At 34.9% G+C, this 18624-nt stretch overlaps 1 protein-coding gene across 1 annotated transcript in view; it reads left to right on the top strand.

The window, feature by feature from the left end:
• LOC123654784 overlaps positions 1-16063 on the top strand; it is a 118018-nt gene extending 101955 nt beyond the window's left edge. The window contains exons 5-12 of the mRNA XM_045590669.1: positions 718-830; positions 11514-11648; positions 11892-12023; positions 12368-12587; positions 12834-12979; positions 14141-14470; positions 15635-15841; positions 16014-16063. Coding sequence (XP_045446625.1) covers positions 718-830; positions 11514-11648; positions 11892-12023; positions 12368-12587; positions 12834-12979; positions 14141-14470; positions 15635-15841; positions 16014-16063 — 1333 coding nt within the window. The remainder of the gene's footprint in view (positions 1-717; positions 831-11513; positions 11649-11891; positions 12024-12367; positions 12588-12833; positions 12980-14140; positions 14471-15634; positions 15842-16013) is intronic.
• The last annotated feature ends 2561 nt before the right edge of the window (positions 16064-18624 follow it).

Raw genomic sequence — 18624 nt, 5'->3', positions numbered from 1 at the left:
TCCATTCTTAGCGGATATCTACGCCTTGTAAGAAACCTTCCTGCCAAATTTCAAGTTTGTAGGTGTTATAGTTTCGGAGATTTCGTGATCAGTGAGTCAACCTACCATCCCCCGTTTTAACCCCAAAAGGGGGTTGATTTCTAAAGATACATTATTTGGACGCCTTCTCATTATCTATCCAGCATACATTTTAATTTTCAAGTCTCTTACTTCAAAAACATAGGACTTTCATACAAATTTGCAACCCCCGTTTTACCCCCTTGGGGGTTGAGTTTCGTAAAATCCGTTCTTAGCGGATGTCTACGTCCTATAAGGAGCCTACCTCCCAAATTCAAGTTTGTAGGTGTTATAGTTTCGGAGATTTCGTGATCAGTGAGTTAACCTACCATCCCCCGTTTTAACCTCAAAAGGGGGTTGATTTCTAAAGATACATTATTTGGACGCCTTCTCATCATCTATACAGCATACATTTTAAATTTAAAGTCTTTTACTTCAAAAACATAGGACTTTCATACAAACTTGCAACCCCCGTTTTACCCCCTTAGGGGTCGAGTTTCGTAAAATCCGTTCTTAGCGGATGCCTACGTCTTATAAGGAGCCTACCTGTTAAATTTCAAGTTTGTAGGTGTTATAGTTTCGGAGATTTCGTGATGAGTGAGTGACCTTTCGCTTTTATATATATAGAGATAGTAGATTAATAGTTGTATTATTTTTTAGGGGACATGGCGATTGTAAGATACCAGCTTCGTCGATCGAGAGCTGCACTGAAGATTCGAGACTGCTGCTTAACTATCAAGCTTGTCCTGATGTTTACGGATCCGAGAGTACAGGTAAATGCAATGCTTTTAACGATTTCCTATTACTATGATTGCAAAGTACATCCGTCGCATAGTGAAAAAATTAAAGTTGCAATAATTCAAGCTTATTTTAATAGTACTTTTCAATCGTTAATTTTTTTTAATGATAAATAATTTTCCTTTAGTAACTCGACAACAACGAAAAGACTAAAAAATGTTTTTTTTTTTTATTGTCTTTCTTTCTTTCTCAAAATATTCTGAAAAACTAGTTAAAGATTTATTTGCATAATTTTTTAGCACATTCTACTATTTTTAGCTTCGTAAATAATAAATATATTTAGGATATGCGACAGGGATCTATGCATATACAAATTCAATAGATAAAAATTGTAAATCTGCGTAAACTCGCGTCTACAAAATCAAACAACTCTTCTTTATATTTAGACTATGACACGACACCGGGACTGAAAACACGTGTCTCCGATTGTGCCACAATGTGACACAACAATAGGTGTCGCAATGTATTTTTGTCAAACGAAAAACAGAAAAATAATTTCTGACATTCATGTCAAAAATTCTTAGAACATCTTCTATAATATAAAAATGAGTCGCTGAATGTGTTGCTAAGCGCAAAACTCGAGAACGGTTGGACCGATTTCGCTAATTCTTTTTTTAAAATATTCCTTGAAGTACGAGGATGGTTCTTACGGAGAGAAAAATTCTAAAAAAATTTAAATTTCCTGAAAAAGTCTAAAAACAACACTTTTCTATACTCCCATACAAAAGATTTGTGATAATACTTAAAAGTCAATTTGAACTTTAATACCATACGATAAAGTTTGTGTTAGGCGATACGAAGTTCGCCGGGTCAGCTAGTTATATGTATAATTGGTTATCGAAATATGTCATAATTATATATTGTTTTAAATTCTTCAGACCTATAGTAATCTTTCATTTTATATATTTTTTTTCTCTGTTGTTTCTTTTAATGGTGTACAATAAAGAGTATTATTATTATTATTATTATTATAGTATTTGAAGAAAAAGTCTAAAGGGCTACTTAAACACGTTAATCTGAACACGACGTTTTAGTTTTCTATGATTTAAATGGACAAGAGGCACTACGCTAACAGCAATCACTTTTCGCATAATAGAGTATAAGACAGGAACGAAAGAAAACAAATCTCATACTACCCACATACCAGACGGATCGCCTCACAGCTACTCAATATAATTTTACGAGATACATACATGACTCGGGCCATCTTCATGTGTCTATTGTTCTGCACAGGGCCGAGTTATCACAGGGGTGAGTCAGGTAATTTTAAAGCTCAATATTATGTAGGGTTTGTGAAAAAAAAAGATATAAACTTATATTCCATGGCTAATATAAATATGTGAAACCGTATTTGGAGCCTTTAAATTATTTGAATTGTTGTAATAAATTGCTGTTATCTCAACCACACTTACCAACCTCATTCGTGCTTTCTCCGTCCTATACCGTCCATTTGCAGAATCAAACGTGCTATATTACCACAACTTAAAACCATTAAACCAGTCAATTAGTTAACATAATATATGCATATCACTGAAGGTCATTACTGAAGGTAAAAGTAAGATGAGAATCCTGTGTAGGGTCTGGAAAACAGACAACCCAATACCCAGACTACGTCAAGTATGTATCTCTTGTATGGAAGGTGCTGTGGTCGATACCCTTAATCGCACAGTGCTGTGAGTCTAGGACAAAAAAGAAAAAAACAAATTTCGGTTTCCTACAAATCGGTATTGCCGTTTTAAAAATAATGAGTTCCTACACAACGAGCACCAATTTTTATTAGCTGGATAGTTTTTATTCGCTTATAATGACACTTTGAATGTCTCACTTTGAATGAATACCGCTAACTACCTTATCAGTCGTAAATCGTCTGTTGTGCAAAGTGCATTGTGAAAAGAAAGTGTAACGTTTTTATAAACTAACAGCTATGGAGATTAAAGGCCAAGGTATGTACTTTAAATTATTATAGTTTTTGAGTCTATACATTGTCTTTAACTATGTATGAATCTATCCAAAGTTGCTATTGAAAATAAGTATAACTCGGTGCATTTTAAAACTTTGAAGAAAGTTTAAAAAAAAACATTCTATAACATTGCATACTTGTAACATTTTATTATTACTACATTGGTATACTTTAATTTTCAGTACAGTTTAAGTGCTTCCGTTTGCGACTTTTTTTTATAATATCTTTTTCAGCGAGAAGGAAATCTATCAAAAACTCCGGGTAATCTGGTAGAAGTACGGTTTGAAACGGAAAAAAGTGGTCGAGAATCAGCTGCATTTGAGAGAATTTGTTCTCTTTTCGTCGGTTATTTTGTTTAAATATGAGCAATAAGTGGAAAGAAGTTAGTCGTAGCCGCCAAAGACTTTATCAACGCCACGGAGGTTGGCTACAACGGGAGATTCGCCTGCCAGAAAGTTTTAATTAATTTAAAATAATTTAATTTAAATTATTTTCAATAATTATTTAATTTAAAATAATTTAGTTTGGCTATTTTGATAGATTAATTAAGTTAGAATGAATATTGTGTTTTTTTTACCTTAATTAAGATAAATATAATTTTATATTTAATATTGTTATTAGATTAAAGAAGCTAAAAATTATTATACTAGACAACATTAACAAAATTATGTACGAAATATAGTTTATTACAGCATTAAAACTGTGTTATGATTTTTGTCCATCGCGCCATACATTTCACTGCACTGTGAATCGTGGCGAAATCATGTTTTGTTTGATTCGACACGGCAACATGGCACTGTTGCGAAGAAGTGTCTTTCTTTCTAAGCACCAACCTGCTTCACTACGGATATATTCCCTAATGAAAAATATCGCTAACAGGTGTCTAAAACGACAACCGGGTCCGATATAGCCTTATGTGCTCTATTACATATTTAATTTTAATACACAATACGTTTGTACATTCATAGATTAAATTTTATTATTTTAGTGAGAATTCAATATTATTTGTGTAAAGGGATCGGTATGTATTGACTAGGGCTCCCTTAAACTCCTTAATCCGTCCCTGCCTCGTTGTCTGGCCCGAAATAGAATGTAAGCGACGTTGACTCGCTATTGTTCCTATTTGGTCTACGCTACAACGCTTCTTTGGAATTCTTAAGGTGTTTGAAAGTAAGCAATTAACAAGATTTCAGTAATACAATAGAACTTCCTACCTCATGTTTAGAATTATTTATAACCATTTTGTATTCGAGTATTTATATAAGTATTACTCTATGATGTAATTTGAATTTCTATATTTAAAAAAGTAGCTTTATCTGAAGCTATCCTTGTATATTTGTGAATGATATGTCGTGGAATATTAAAGTTTAGAATAGCTTGTTCTATGTTTCTAGAATAATCTAGATCTAGAATAAAAGGGAATATTGAGACAACTCATAAAATTTATGTTGTAAACATATCTACATAAACAAAACTTTCTTAGCTAAATCTGTATCTTTAGACTTTATATTGGGAATATATTTCGCTTCAGCTTGTAATATACCACGGCTGGACATAGGCCTCTTTCCCTATATAGGAGAAGGATCAGGAGAAGGATCTCCTCCAATGCGGATTAGCGAATATATGAGAGATCCTATGAGTAACGAACGCTATCAGGTGTACATGACAACAACCGCGAGCGACGGCTTAACGTGTTCTCCGAGGCACGGTGGAGAGACCCGCAAGGACGGCACAAACACCTCACGGCAAACATCTGTATGGTCAATACAAATTTTTGTCATGTGGGGGGATCGAACCCGCAACCGCCAGCGCAACAGCCACAAACCAGTGCTGTGACCGTTTCGCCAATGCAATATTTTTATGAAGCACTAAGTTTTAATCATTTATCTGTATGTACATCCTTCTTAAATCAACCCAATTAAAGTCAAGTGAAAAGTAGGGCATCGTAATAAATTAATTAGGTTTATAACGATTGCAACAATTTCTCGTTGCTCGAATAAACAGTACAATTTCATTTCTAATTAAACTATTATAGCTGTTGCAAATTAATTTTCACTTTTAGTGCATAGTAATTTTCATATCGCTGTAGTAGTGACATTTTATGTCTATCGTTATATGCTTAGTATAAAACTGACTTCATAAATTGTTTCCAATTAATTGTTCTTCGTCAACTTTGTCTAACTTCTTTTATCTTTGCCTGGCTCTTTCCCATTTCATTTGGGGTCGGCCCTCCGTATCATGTGCCTCCAGACAGCACGGTCCTGGGTCTTCTCATTGGTGACTTGGGCTTGTTTGAGGTTCTTATTTACTATAGCGATCCATGTGATTCGGGGTCTTCCTCGTCCTCGGGGCTTAGTTTTAATATCCAGCACTTTTCTGGTCATGTGGTCAGATGGTCGCCTCATAATGTGTCCGTACCACCGCAGGCGGCTCTCCTGTAGTTTTTCTGGGATAGGTCTTACTTTGAAGGTTCCTCGTATATGTGTGTTTCTGACATGGTCCAGCCTAGTCACACCACCTGCCCACCTGAGCATCTTCATCTCTGCGCAGTGCAGTTGGTTTTCGTGCTGCTTTTTGAGAGGCCAGCATTCAGCTCCGTATGTCATGGCTGGTCTGACGGCTGTTTTGTATACTCGTCCCTTTATGCGAACGGGCATTCGGCTGTCACATAGCACGCCGGACAGTTCTCTCCATTTCATCCACCCAGTATTTATACGGTGGGTGACATCGGTGTCTATTGACCCATCCCTACTGATGATTGATCCTAGGTACTTGAAATGGTCCACTTCTTTTAGCTGGGTATTCTGAAGAAAGATGGTGTGTTTGCTGTTGACGCCGCTAAAGTTACAATGCATGTACTCGGTCTTCTCTCTGCTTATTCGCAGGCCTGATGTTTCCAGAGCTTCCCTCCACTTTTCCAAAATCTGCTGCAGGCTATTTGCATTTTCACTGATGAGGACAACGTCGTCCGCATACAAAATGTTCCATGGTGGCGCTCGTTGCAGATGTGAGGTGAGATGGTCCATTATAATATTAAATAGCAGAGGGCTGAGTGCGGAACCCTGATGCACCCCAACCTTCACACCAAACTCATCGCCTGTTCCCGCTGGAGTTCGCACTTTGGCTGATACTTGGTGGTACATATCTTTGATAAGCATTATGTAATGCTCGGGCACACTCTGAGCCCTTAAAGCACGCCAAATTAGTTCTCTCGGTACCCGATCGAAAGCTTTTTCTAGGTCGATGAATATCATGTGCAAGTCCGTTTTGTTGTCTCTGTACTTTTCCATCAAGGTTCTGACCGAGTGTATAGCATTAATTGTGGACTTACCGGGAGCGAATCCGCATTGGTTTTCAGTGACGCTAGTTATTTCAAGTAGCCTTTGATTGATGACTCTTTCCCATATTTTGAAGGAATGTGAGATCAGCTTTATAGCTCTGTAGTTGTCGCAGAGTCTTATATCACCTTTATGTTTATAAAAAGGGATGAGAAAGCTTTTCCGCCATTCGTCGGGAATTTCACCAGCTAGGAACTTGTTGAAAAGTTTAGTCAGAAACAGTACGCCAGTATCTCCCATTCGCTTCCAGAATTCAACAGGGATATCGTCAGGACCACAGGCTTTATTATTTGTCATTCGTTTGATTGCCAGAGTTATCTCTTCCGGCTTTATACAAGGGATAGGGCCTTCTGTAGCAGGAATATCTTGTGGTGCCTCACTGGGGGATACCTCATTTAGTAACTCCGTGTAGTATTCTGTCCAGCGGTCTCTGATGTCTTTATTTGATGTTAGTAGTTACCTTGTTTATTTTTGATAAATCTGTTTGTGGTAATATCCCTACTACTTTGGTGTTTGCGTTTTGCCAACTTAAAAATTTCTTTATCATTTAAGGCAGTTTCAAGTTTGGCGTAGAAATCATCCCTGGTGGTTGCCTTGGCCTGTGCGACAGCTCGTTTTGCGATTTTCTTAGCAATTTTATAAGCCTGGTGATCAGCAACGTCTGTTGTCTGTTGCCATAATTTGAAGAGTGTTTTCTTAGTCTCTAATTTTTCTCTTATTTCATCATTCCACCAGCTAGTATCCTTGTTATTACATTGCGTCAGCTGTACCATCCTGCTGCTCCTGAAGATGTTGTGCGATGTCTTCACATAGTCTGAAACCTTCTTCACCCTCCAGTTTATGCCACCGCGTTCTTATGATTTTCACCTTCTTCACCCTATGTGGTTTTGGTATTTTAAACTCTGCTACTAGTATTCTATGCTGCGTAGTGAGAGGTTCCCCGGGTATGACTTTGCAGTCTTTGCATGTCTTTAGTTTTTTTCTATCAGTTAGAATGTAGTCTATCTGAGTGCATACTCCGCCACTTTTATAGGTTATCAGATGTTCTGCAGGTTTAGTGAAGAAAGTGTTAACAATCGCAAGGTCGTCAACAAGGTAGTCAACTTTGTCTAACTATTCATTTAATTAATATTGTTTGCAATTGTATAATTTCTTAACAGACTTCAAAAAAGGAGGAGGTTACTTAATTCGACCGAGTTACTCGATTCGATTATATATATATTTAACTGAGGTAGGGCACAGCAGGAATTTCCTGCTCAAAATATGGAGCAACCCGACTGGGGTAGTACCTCGACCTTACAGAAGACCACAGCTAAATAATACTGTTTTCAAGCAGTATTGTGTTCCTCTTGGTGAGTAAGGTGACCAGAGCTCCTGGGGGGATTGGGGATTGGGTCGGCAACGCGCTTTCGATGCTTCTGGTATTGTAGGCGTCTATAAGCTACGGTAATCTCTTACCATCAGGTGAGCCGTACGCTTGTTTGCCGACCTAGTGATATAAAAAAAAATAATTTTTATGTATGTTCGGGGATAACTTTGTCGTTTATGAACCGATTTTGATAATTCTTTTTTTGTTGGAAAGTAGATATCCAAAGGTATACCATGATAAGGAAACCAGGATCCGATGATGGAATCCTAGAGAAAACGAGGGGATCCCTCGAAAATCGTAGTGACGCCTAGTGCGTTTGTTAATTTTTTTCGTCAACTTACATTGTATTACTTGTAAATGTAATTGAAGTCATTTTTTTTTTTCGTTTACGAGCAAACACATTTATAATGTAAATAGTACCGCGTAACATTACACTATTTGAAACATAAAAAAGCTTCATCGTTTAATCGTGAACGGTGACAGTCTCGTTAGAATTGATCCATCTTTTTCAAAATTTGAATCAGACACATTCGATATATAAAAATCTGTAGTTTTTTATTGATACTACAGAAGGAGACATCAGTTTCATGAACTTTTATATATAGATTTTAAGTATGGACATAAAAAAATAATGCTTCTTAGAAAGTACGATTGAATAACGAATATGTTGGCTATCTGAAACATGTCCTAATTCTAACTCCGTTCATAATATACAGAACCATTTGTTGATAACGCATTTGACTGCTTTCTGTATTAAATATCTAATGACGCATTAACATCAAAATAAGATAGTTTTGGCAACAAGACCCCACGTGACGCATAGCAAAAGTAGGTCCTGTAGTTGGCTATTTCTGGTATGAGAATATGCACAAAAAATTTCCTGTTTACTCAACGCTTCTATGAATGTAATTCATCTATTAAAATATAAAGCGTAATAACGTGTTTGACGTTTTTACAATTGTGATTGTCAATTACATTAAAAATTAAAGTTGACCATGTTGTGTTAATTTTATAGATTCAAAGATTTTATGACCACATACCATTTATTAGTTTATTAATATTTGATTATCATTTTCTCTACCAGTCAACCTTAGGACATACAAGAGCGGATATTTGTGTATTTGCAAAATCGGAAACTGACCAATTTGTTATACATTTAACTTGATATAAAATCATTTCATATTATAAAACAAAGTCGCTTCCCGCTGTCTGTATGCTTAGATCTTTAAAACTACGCAACGGATTTTGATGAGGTTTTTTTTAGTAAATAGAGTGATTCCAGAGGAAGGTTTACATGTATAATATAGTAGGGGAACACTGATAGTTTTAGGAGTTTCTAATGTGATGTAGTAAGTAAACACATAGTTTTGCGCTACATACTACATACATTGCAAATATTTATTTTATATTTAGTATCAGCATTGCACCTGTGCGAAGCCGGGGCGGATCGCTAGTTATAAATAAATAATTGTTGTTATATGTACGATTTTATTTTTGTGTTACCCACATATTAGGAATTCTAAACATTTTGAATATCATATCAATAAAATAATTTTTAACAAAAAAAAAACCGACTTCAAAAAGGAAACTAAAAAGTGAAAAATAAATTTACTTAGTACAAAGTAATTCGTATTTTGATTTAGTTAATCAGAAATGATTAAATAAATATTTTATAATTTTGAAGTCGGTGCCAAATAAAACAATAACTACTCTAGTATCTACTCGTAAGTTGTATTCAGTTTTCTTTCATAATTTGTTTCATTGACTATTAGGTTGAATACTTTTATTATTCTGTTATTGTTTTGACATATCTAATAATATTTTTTTACTTGTTTGTTGTGTGTGTGTTGTTTGTATTTGTTATTGTAGCCAGGTTGTATTTGTATTGTATTTACTTGGCACCAACTTCAAAATTATAAAATATTTATTTAATCATTTCTGATTAACTAAATCAAAATACGAATTACTTTGTACTAAGTAAATTTATTTTTCACTTTTTAGTTTCCTTTTTGAAGTCGGTTTTTTTTTTTTGTTAAAAATTATTTTATTTTACAATTTTTAGTGATGGGTAGACCTAAGAAGGATGCTTTTTCTCTTGTGTCGGGGGACCGGAAACATACACAATACACAAGCACAAACACCCAGACAATGACAAACATCTATATGGCCAATACAAATATCTGTCGTGCGCGGAGATTGAACCCACTAACGCCAGCGCAACAGCCGGTGCTGTGACCTCTGCGCTAACGCGTCGACATACTATGAGTAAAGTTCGCTATCAGGTTTACGTAATAACAACCGGGACTGACAGCCTAGCGTGTTCTCTGAGGCTAGGTTGGGAGAACCACAAGGATTAACAACTAGACCGAAAATAAATATTTGTATAAACATAAATATCCACTCCGAGCGGGAATAGAACCCGCGACCGTCGGTGTTTAGGCGCCGCCGACACGGCACATGCACCATTATATCAAAGCGGTCGTCAAACAGCAAAAGGTAACTGCTGTAAATTGTTGAGAAATTCCCTCGAGTGTTTATGGGCTCCATCATCAAACCTGGTCCTGCCACACAGATGATCACACAGCAGGTAATTGCTATAAATCGTTGAAAAGTTCCCTCGACTATCTTTCGTCTCCATCATCAGACTGTAATGGCACTTGTAACTCATATAGGTGCAAAGTTCTCATCAATAGAAACGAATTAAGTTCAAACAGTAGGTAATTGCTATAAGTCGTTGAAGAGTTCCCTCAACTATCTTTCGTCTCCATCATCAGACTGAAATGGCACTTATAACTCATACATATGCAAAGTTCTCATCAATAGAAACGAATTAAGTTCAAACAGCAGGTAATTGCTATAAATCGTTAAAGAGTTCCCTCGACTATCTTTTGTCTCCATCATCAGACTGTAATGGCACTTATAACTCATACATATGCAAAGTTCTCATCAATAGAAACGAATTAAGTTCAAACAGCAGGTAATTGCTATAAATCGTTAAAGAGTTCCCTCGACTATCTTTTGTTTCCATCATCAGACTGTAATGGCACTTATAACTCATAAATATGCAAAGTTCTCATCAATAGAAACAAATTAAGTTCAAACAGCAGGTAATTGCTATAAATCGTTAAAGAGTTCCCTCGACTATCTTTTGTCTCCATCATCAGACTGTAATGGCACTTATAACTCATACAGGTGCAAAGTTCTCATCAATAGAAACGAATTAAGTTCAAAAACCAGGTAATTGCTATAAATTGTTGAGGAGTTCCCTCTACTATCTTTCTTCTCCATTATCAGATCGACTCCAGACCTTTATTAAATAGTAGTGCTTTATAGTACTTAATGAAAACATGATTAAATTTACTAGTCACCCTTACGATTTTTGAAAGTTTCCCTCGATTTCTCTGGGATCCCATCATCAGATCCTGGTTTCCTTATCATGGTACCAAATTATGAATATCTCCTTTCCAACAAAAAAAAAAATTATCAAAATCGGTTCATAAACGAAGAAGTTATCCCCGAACATACATAAAAATAAAAAAAAAATATACGGTTGAATTGAGTAACCTCCTCCTTTTTTTGAAGTCGGTTAAAAATTGACCGCTCCAGCGGGGTTCGAACCCGCGTCTCCGACTGACCGTGTCGGCGCTCTAGCCAATTAAGCTATGGAACGATGTAGACGCTAGAACGAAATTTTTGATATGATGATTTTTTTTTATTTTCGGTTTAAGCGAACCGTGGCGCCGTCTATAGTGAGTCCTTTACAGAGACCCGTAACTATTCAAAGTTTCATATTACAATGAAAATCTTTGACAGGAGACGACACCGTGCTATTTTTAATATCTACGATTTTATTTTTGTGTTACCCACATATTAGGAATTCTAAACATTTTGAATATCATATCAAAAATTGATACCGCTGATTATTATGATTGACAACCGCTGGAGCGGTCAATTTTTGATATGATATTCAAAATAATTGTTGTTATTCTAGTTGAGGAAATGGAATGCCTGGCAACATGGAAGGAAGGCAGCCTTAGGTTCCTGGTGGGGAAGTTACACCACAACCACGCAACCAGCAACGAAGACAGATACAGATGCTTCGTTTATGAGAAGACAAATGGTATTGGTAAGACTTAGTTGCGTTTGGGTTGGTATTTTTTTTCCGCTTTGGCTTTTAAGCGTTATTTTCTAATAAGCCATTTGAAGAACCTTAAAAAATATATTTTGTTTTTTGTTGCTAAAAAATTATTTAACAGCAGGTCATAATGGACTGTAAAAATTTATCTAAAGCTTATTTAATTAAAGCTCAATTTTTTTTTTGTTTATTACGAATAAATCAAATTAAAATGGGATATTTCTCTTTTTTCAGCGTCAGCTACCATAAAAGAGGGGCCTAGTCCAGCTGGTGGGGTTGAGTATAGAGTGGCGCAATCTGGCGACGCAACTTGTAATGGATTGTTTAGCGCGACTGAAGGATCTAGAACCATGGCTTTGAAAAGAGGTACAATATGTATTGGTTTACTACAAATATTATTAATAGTTTTTTTTTTTTTTTGACTGGAGTTCGATAATAAATTGCGTCGCTCTAGTATAGTGGTGCGTGCACAGTGTGGGCACTCGCACACCGGCGATTGCAGGTTCGATTCCTGCTCGGATGGATATTTGTATTTACAATGTATTGCATTGTATTATTACTAGCATTATTATTGTGTAGTATTATTTAGTATTACTATTATTATTGTTTAATTTATTGATTACTGTACTTATTTCCTTTATTTGTTTTGCTTTGGTATTTATTAGCGTTGATAGAAAAAATATATATTAGAGTTTCTTATTATTTTCCAGTATCCGTAAGATTTAACTGCCAGTTTCCATCTTGGATGACCTTCTCCCAAACCTGGCACACCCTGGACTTCAGCAGCAACTACACTTTCTACCAGCGAAATGCGACCCTCCGGATCACCAATCAGACTGGTGCTGAGATCAAAGTGTACTGCGTCAATGTAAAGGCCAGTTCACCCAGTGGAAATTCTGTAGCGCTGGTGGCTCACTGGCAGCATCATTGGTACGTAATTTTTCAAATCACACTTTATATAACTTGTAGATCATTTTTAAAATACTATACTAATGAGAACTGATTATTTCATCGTAAATGTATTTAACGCTGGTTTTTTTCTTATGAAAATGATCAAAGAATATTTATATCAATTATATCAAGCCAAATAATATCGCATTTGTGCAAGCGTGTGCAAGCGGAATCTGTTAATCATTGAAAAAGTCATTTTTAAAAAGTTTTATTTCAATATTTCAGCGCTTCCCGCTATGTATGCGTCGTGTTATATAGAAGAGACACCTTTATAGCTGAGCTGCAGCGAGGGTCTCCAACCTCAAGACCTGATGAAGCGTGCTCCCCACATCACTTCAATGCCGTAACTGCTCCTTACGTCACTTTAGTTGGTGAGTTGGTGTATTTAGAGACATTTTGGTATTAAAATAGAAAAAAAACCAAATAGGAACGACGTTCCTTATCACATAAATATTAAATTCAAATTCTAGTCGAGGTAAAAAGAAAATAATTATTCGGATATAAATTTTTTATTATGATTTTTTCATCGATAAAAATCAAAAACTGCTTTATAAAATTATCTTAACACTTTTATTTTATTCACAATGATTCATAAATAATAATAATAACAGTCATCACGTAGACCTTACATTAGACACTGTATAGCGAGCATACACAAAAATCTTACTCCGCGCATTTTCGTTACGGACGTTTTTTGCAGACTAGGATACCCTTCCGCATGGTCAGGAACTTCGTTCAAAAAAATATTGTAATGGCACTAAGACTAAGGTGACACATTCCTCTAAATAAATTCGCATATTTAATGAAAAAAGTAGACACGCCAAATTGCGAAGTATGTAATTATGTAGAAGATGTACAACATATTTTGAAGGAATGCGTCCGTTACAAATGGAGCAGACGAGACTTGGTGTCCAAATTAGGCTTGAATTTATTGAAAGTCGGCTTGTTCAATCAGATCTTGTCTAAACCAACTTCCCAATGTGCCAAATTTATACTAGAGTTTGTAATTAGTAGTATTAAGTTAAGATCTAGTAATAATTTAGTATTATAATTTAGTTTATTTAAAAATGTTAAAATTGCTAGTTTTATAATAGACAAGTTTAGTATAGGACTGTCATGTACGTATGTATAAAAGTCCCTAATAAAGCTAATAAAAAAAAAAATATTAAAACGATGTTATTTACGTATTTTATATTTTTATTAAACTGTTTCTGAAAAAAATATTTATAACTATTATAGTAGAGAATATATCCACCTACCCGCTGCGAGTCAGTGTGAAGGATTAAGCTACGACTCCTCTCCTACACGGAAAAAGAGACTTATCTCCAATATATTACAGACTGAATAATTCAATCAATCAATTACCAGTGGAGCTCAAACCAACCTTTATAACCAACACATGCTAATTGACTTAGCACACCACAGTCAATCTATAAGGCTTCTACTATATAGGATAATCTTTTGCTTAGCTTTTCAAGTCCCACTATCTTAAAACTATATGTATATTAATTGTACCATATTTTCAATTACAGCTAGTAATCCAGAATCAAAAGATTGTCCATATTCTGGAAAATACGTTATTTCGAATCATAGACACAAGCGAAGTTTTCGTCCGGACAAGCGAGAGAGAAATAGAACGAAACGTGACAAGGCGATGTTCCACAGCCATAGAATGAACCACACCAGACTCTTCAATTTCAATGTCAGGAATATGTCTGACACGCCAATATTACGGAGTAGGAGACATTCTGAAGGCGATATGAGTTGTTTAGGCGCAGTTTATAATAGACTAGAGGTTGGGTGCAACTCGGTTAAGACGATGGAGTTTTATTCTACGTGTGATAGTAAAGAAGCAATTACAGGTAAATATATAATTCATTCTTGTATTTTATGAATTATTGTACTGGGATGACACTCAAAATTAAAAATTTGTCATTTTAATATTAATAAGATACTTCTAGGTAAGCGTGCTCTATCTTAGACCGCTTTTCTATTATCATCAGGTAAAATAGTGGTCAAACGCAAGCCTATCATTGTATAAAAAAAAAGAAAAATTTAATAAGACGTAAAAAGTGCAAACATTTCATTTTTAACATTGTATTAAAAAAAAGAAAAATTTAATAAGACGTAAAAAGTGCGAACATTTCGTTTTACGTCTTAATATAAGTGACTTTTTTAAAACATAAACGATGTTTCTATTTTATCTTGTAAAATTAAAGATCTATTTTTAATAATAATAATAATAATATTCTTTATTGTACACCAAAATATAAACAAACAGTAGTAATTACAAAATAAAAGATGTACAAAGGCGATCTTATCGCTGAAGAGCGATTTCTTCCAGATAACCTTTGGGCACAGGACATGATATAGTAGTGACGGATAGGGAGTGTACAATATTCTTAAGGATGAATAAAAATAGTGTATGATAGATTCATTAATTCATACAAATACATAATACACATATTTTTAATTTAATTATTTTAATATTAAATTAAATTAGAATGCCTTTCTAAGAATGGCTTACTTCAAGTGGTCGATTTGAATACAGCAGTTGACATACATGTCATGTCAAGTCATAAAGATAGCATCAATTAATGATAAATACACATTGGCGAAATCGTATGTGCTCATTTAATACACATTGGCGAAATCATATGTGCTCATTTAATACACATTGGCGAAATCATATGTGCTCATTTGGCACTATTGAAAGCCATTTTAACCTGAAGATGATGATGATGATAAATACACATAAAACCCTTATTAAAAATAAAAAGCGAGTGTACTTTATACCACACGACTGAAGTAAAACTTCTTTATAGGCCTGAACTGTATCTTAGACATATGAAACGCAACTGGCTATGAGAGAAAGAGATAATGAAAATATGTGCTCGCACCTCTCTTTCTTGCTCCGATCGCTTCGCTCGCTCACACGTTTCGTAACGCGTTCCCCACCCATTCACCGGCTTACTCCCTAAGTCAAACGTGCAAAGAATTTTGACTTCAATAAATGTATTATACAGCGTACACGTGTCACGGCGGGTGGTACGAGAACGGGGCGTCGTTCGTGGTCACGACGCCGGTCACGCGCGACAGCACGGCGGCGAGGCGCTACTGCTTCGTGTCGCGCGACGGACGCGACGGGGCGCTGGCGGTCGCGCGCTCCGCCGCCAACTGCGAACGGACGATCTCGGAACCAGAAGCACTACTGTTTGACGCTGGCTTCACTGGTAATGTCTTATTCAATCACTCATATTTTAATCTTTTAATATAATATCAGTGTATGTATGTGTGTAAGTAAGTATGTATGTATCCATCTATGTATGTACTTATATGTATATGTGTTAAGTAAATATAATCTTACGTTTATGTCACAATTAGTACAAAAAATTCGCTTTTCAGCGATAAGGCCGCCCTTTGTACCTTATAATACTCTGTTTAAATCAGTCTGATATGTCATCATCATCATCATTTCAGACTATCACAGTCCACTACTGGACACAGGCGTCCACAAGTTCACGCCAAAAATAGCGCGAACTTATGTGTGTTGCCCATAGTCACCACGCTGGGCAGGCGGGTTGGTGACCGCAGGGCTTTGTCGCACCGAAGACGCTGCTGCCCATCTTCGGCCTGTGTACTTCAAAGCCAGCAGTTGGATGGTTATCCCGCCATCGGTCGGCTTTATAAGTTCCAAGGTGGTAGTGGAACTGTGTTATCCCTTAGTCGCCTCTTACGACACCCACGGGAAGAGAGAGGGTGGCTATATTTTTTATCATCGTAGCCACGCAGGGAAGGAGGAACTCTGATATGTATTATTTCTTTTTGGTGTACAATAAAGTATACTGCTATGCTATGCTATATCAAAAATCGTCCGTTCCAGCGGGGATCGTACCTGCATCTCCGACTGACCGTGTCGGTGCTTTAGCCAATTAAACTATGGAACGTATGTACTTTTTGATTTTTCAGGTAAATGTCAGGACGAACCGAACAGCCAGCCGCTTCTAAGAGTTTCATCACCTTACATTATCATCGTGGCGCCAATCATCATCCATTACATAATACCGAGGTGATTCACAACCGAGAATTAATCTATATAGGAACCTTTGAACCCCTACCGTTGTAATTATATCGATACGATGCTTAGGTAAATAATGTTCATTTCACTTACATTGTTATAGAATTATTTATTATTAGTCTATGAACTTGCTCATAACATTTATATCATAAGACTTTCTTTTTAATTTAGTTTTACTTTTTAAATTGTGAAAATATGTAATGTTTAAGTTATACCTATAACTAAACACTTAATGTTTATTACATACATAATTACATTTAATTTTGGTACAACCTAATCAAAATCGAGTGCTTTTTTTGTATGATAATGGCAAATGATAAAAACGTACAGCATGTTTACACAAAAAAGGTTTTATAGTAAACCCTGAAACATTAGAAAATGCGTTTATTCAAATTAAATACCTAAAATAATTCACTCCTATATAATCTCCAATTTTATAATAACAATCCTATATATTTTAATATTAATACTTTTAATATAACTTCATACTTATTTAGTATCTGCTTTAACACATTTTTAAGGATTTCAAGTAATCTAAATAGTTAATAAAAATTTATATGACATGACTGTGTGTAAGAAACATATTTTGAGATAGGAGAAAGGCACCTTCGATATTTTATTATAAAGTACATATAATTAAGTAATATTGTTGATAATATTTCAAATATTTGCCACATTATTTTCAATGATAGAAATGGTGCAAATGGTTGTGAATTAAATGTTTAAATTACAAATGGAGTAATCTAAATTTTTCGTTCATTTAAGTGTTAGCAACAGCTGGATTATTATATAACGAAGGTTAGTAGTCTAATTCACTGTTCTTAAATGTATGATTTTTACTAATGAAAAGGCTATTCATGTAAAAAAAAATTATAACTAAAATTCAAACCGTTTAAGATACATAGCCAACGCTACTCAAATATTTATAACGAGCAATGCTACTGTAGTTTGATTTCACTAATTTGTTTTTTTAATTTTACTTAACAAAAATTTTAGTTTACAATATTACTAGCTGACCCCGCAAACGTTGTTTTGCCATATAGGATATTAATCCTCTTAATTCCCCCCAATAACTTAGGGGTATGAAAAATATATGTTGGCCGTTTTTCTCAGACCTACCCGATATGCACACAAAACTTCACAAAAATCGATTCAACCATTTCGGAGGAATATGGTAACTAACATTGTGACACGAGAATTTAATATATAAGAATAAGTTGCAATTTATAAGCAAATCCTGTCAGTGACGAAATAATAAACAATGAAAGAAATAGAAAAAAGTCTTGTTTTTTTCACTGCTTACTGGCAATCAATTAGATACTACAAATTAAATACTAAATACATAGTAATCTTGTATAAGGGGTAACTACGAATCAAATAGAATCAAGTTTGTCTTTTTTGTAATAATGCATGTACGTAATTATTGACTCTTGACTGCTTAGATAGGTAAATACTTTAGTTACATTTATTTATATAACTGTATGATTGTGATGATCATACTATTATGAAAATTATGATTTTTTCAATTTCTGTTTTATGTATACGGCCATTATTTTTTGTTTCTTGCATATAAATGAGAATAGGTGGGACGATTGATCTTGATATTTTTTTGGGATATTATTACTTGTGTAAATCATATTAGCTTTTGTTGTGTGCACGTTAATAGTATTTGTGAATTTCGAAATATTATTACAACATAAAATATAACATACTCGTATGGCTTATACATACATACAAAGAGCTGACAACCTCAGCATTTTTGTGTAATTGTTTACCTTTAATTTTAAAAATTAAAACCCAATACTGGTTCAGAATTAATAAATAGGTTTTTTATGAACATCACAAACGCCACACAAAATTATAGCCCTATTCTGAACAGTAAACACCGTAAAAAATAATTATAATGGAATTAAATTAAATTATGAAAGTTTATTTTTG

The sequence above is a fragment of the Melitaea cinxia genome, chromosome 6 (assembly GCF_905220565.1).
Source record: "Melitaea cinxia chromosome 6, ilMelCinx1.1, whole genome shotgun sequence".
NCBI classification, from domain to species: Eukaryota; Metazoa; Arthropoda; class Insecta; order Lepidoptera; family Nymphalidae; genus Melitaea; species Melitaea cinxia.
Note: the sequence above shows the minus strand (reverse complement) of the source record. Positions and strands in the feature narration are given on the sequence as shown.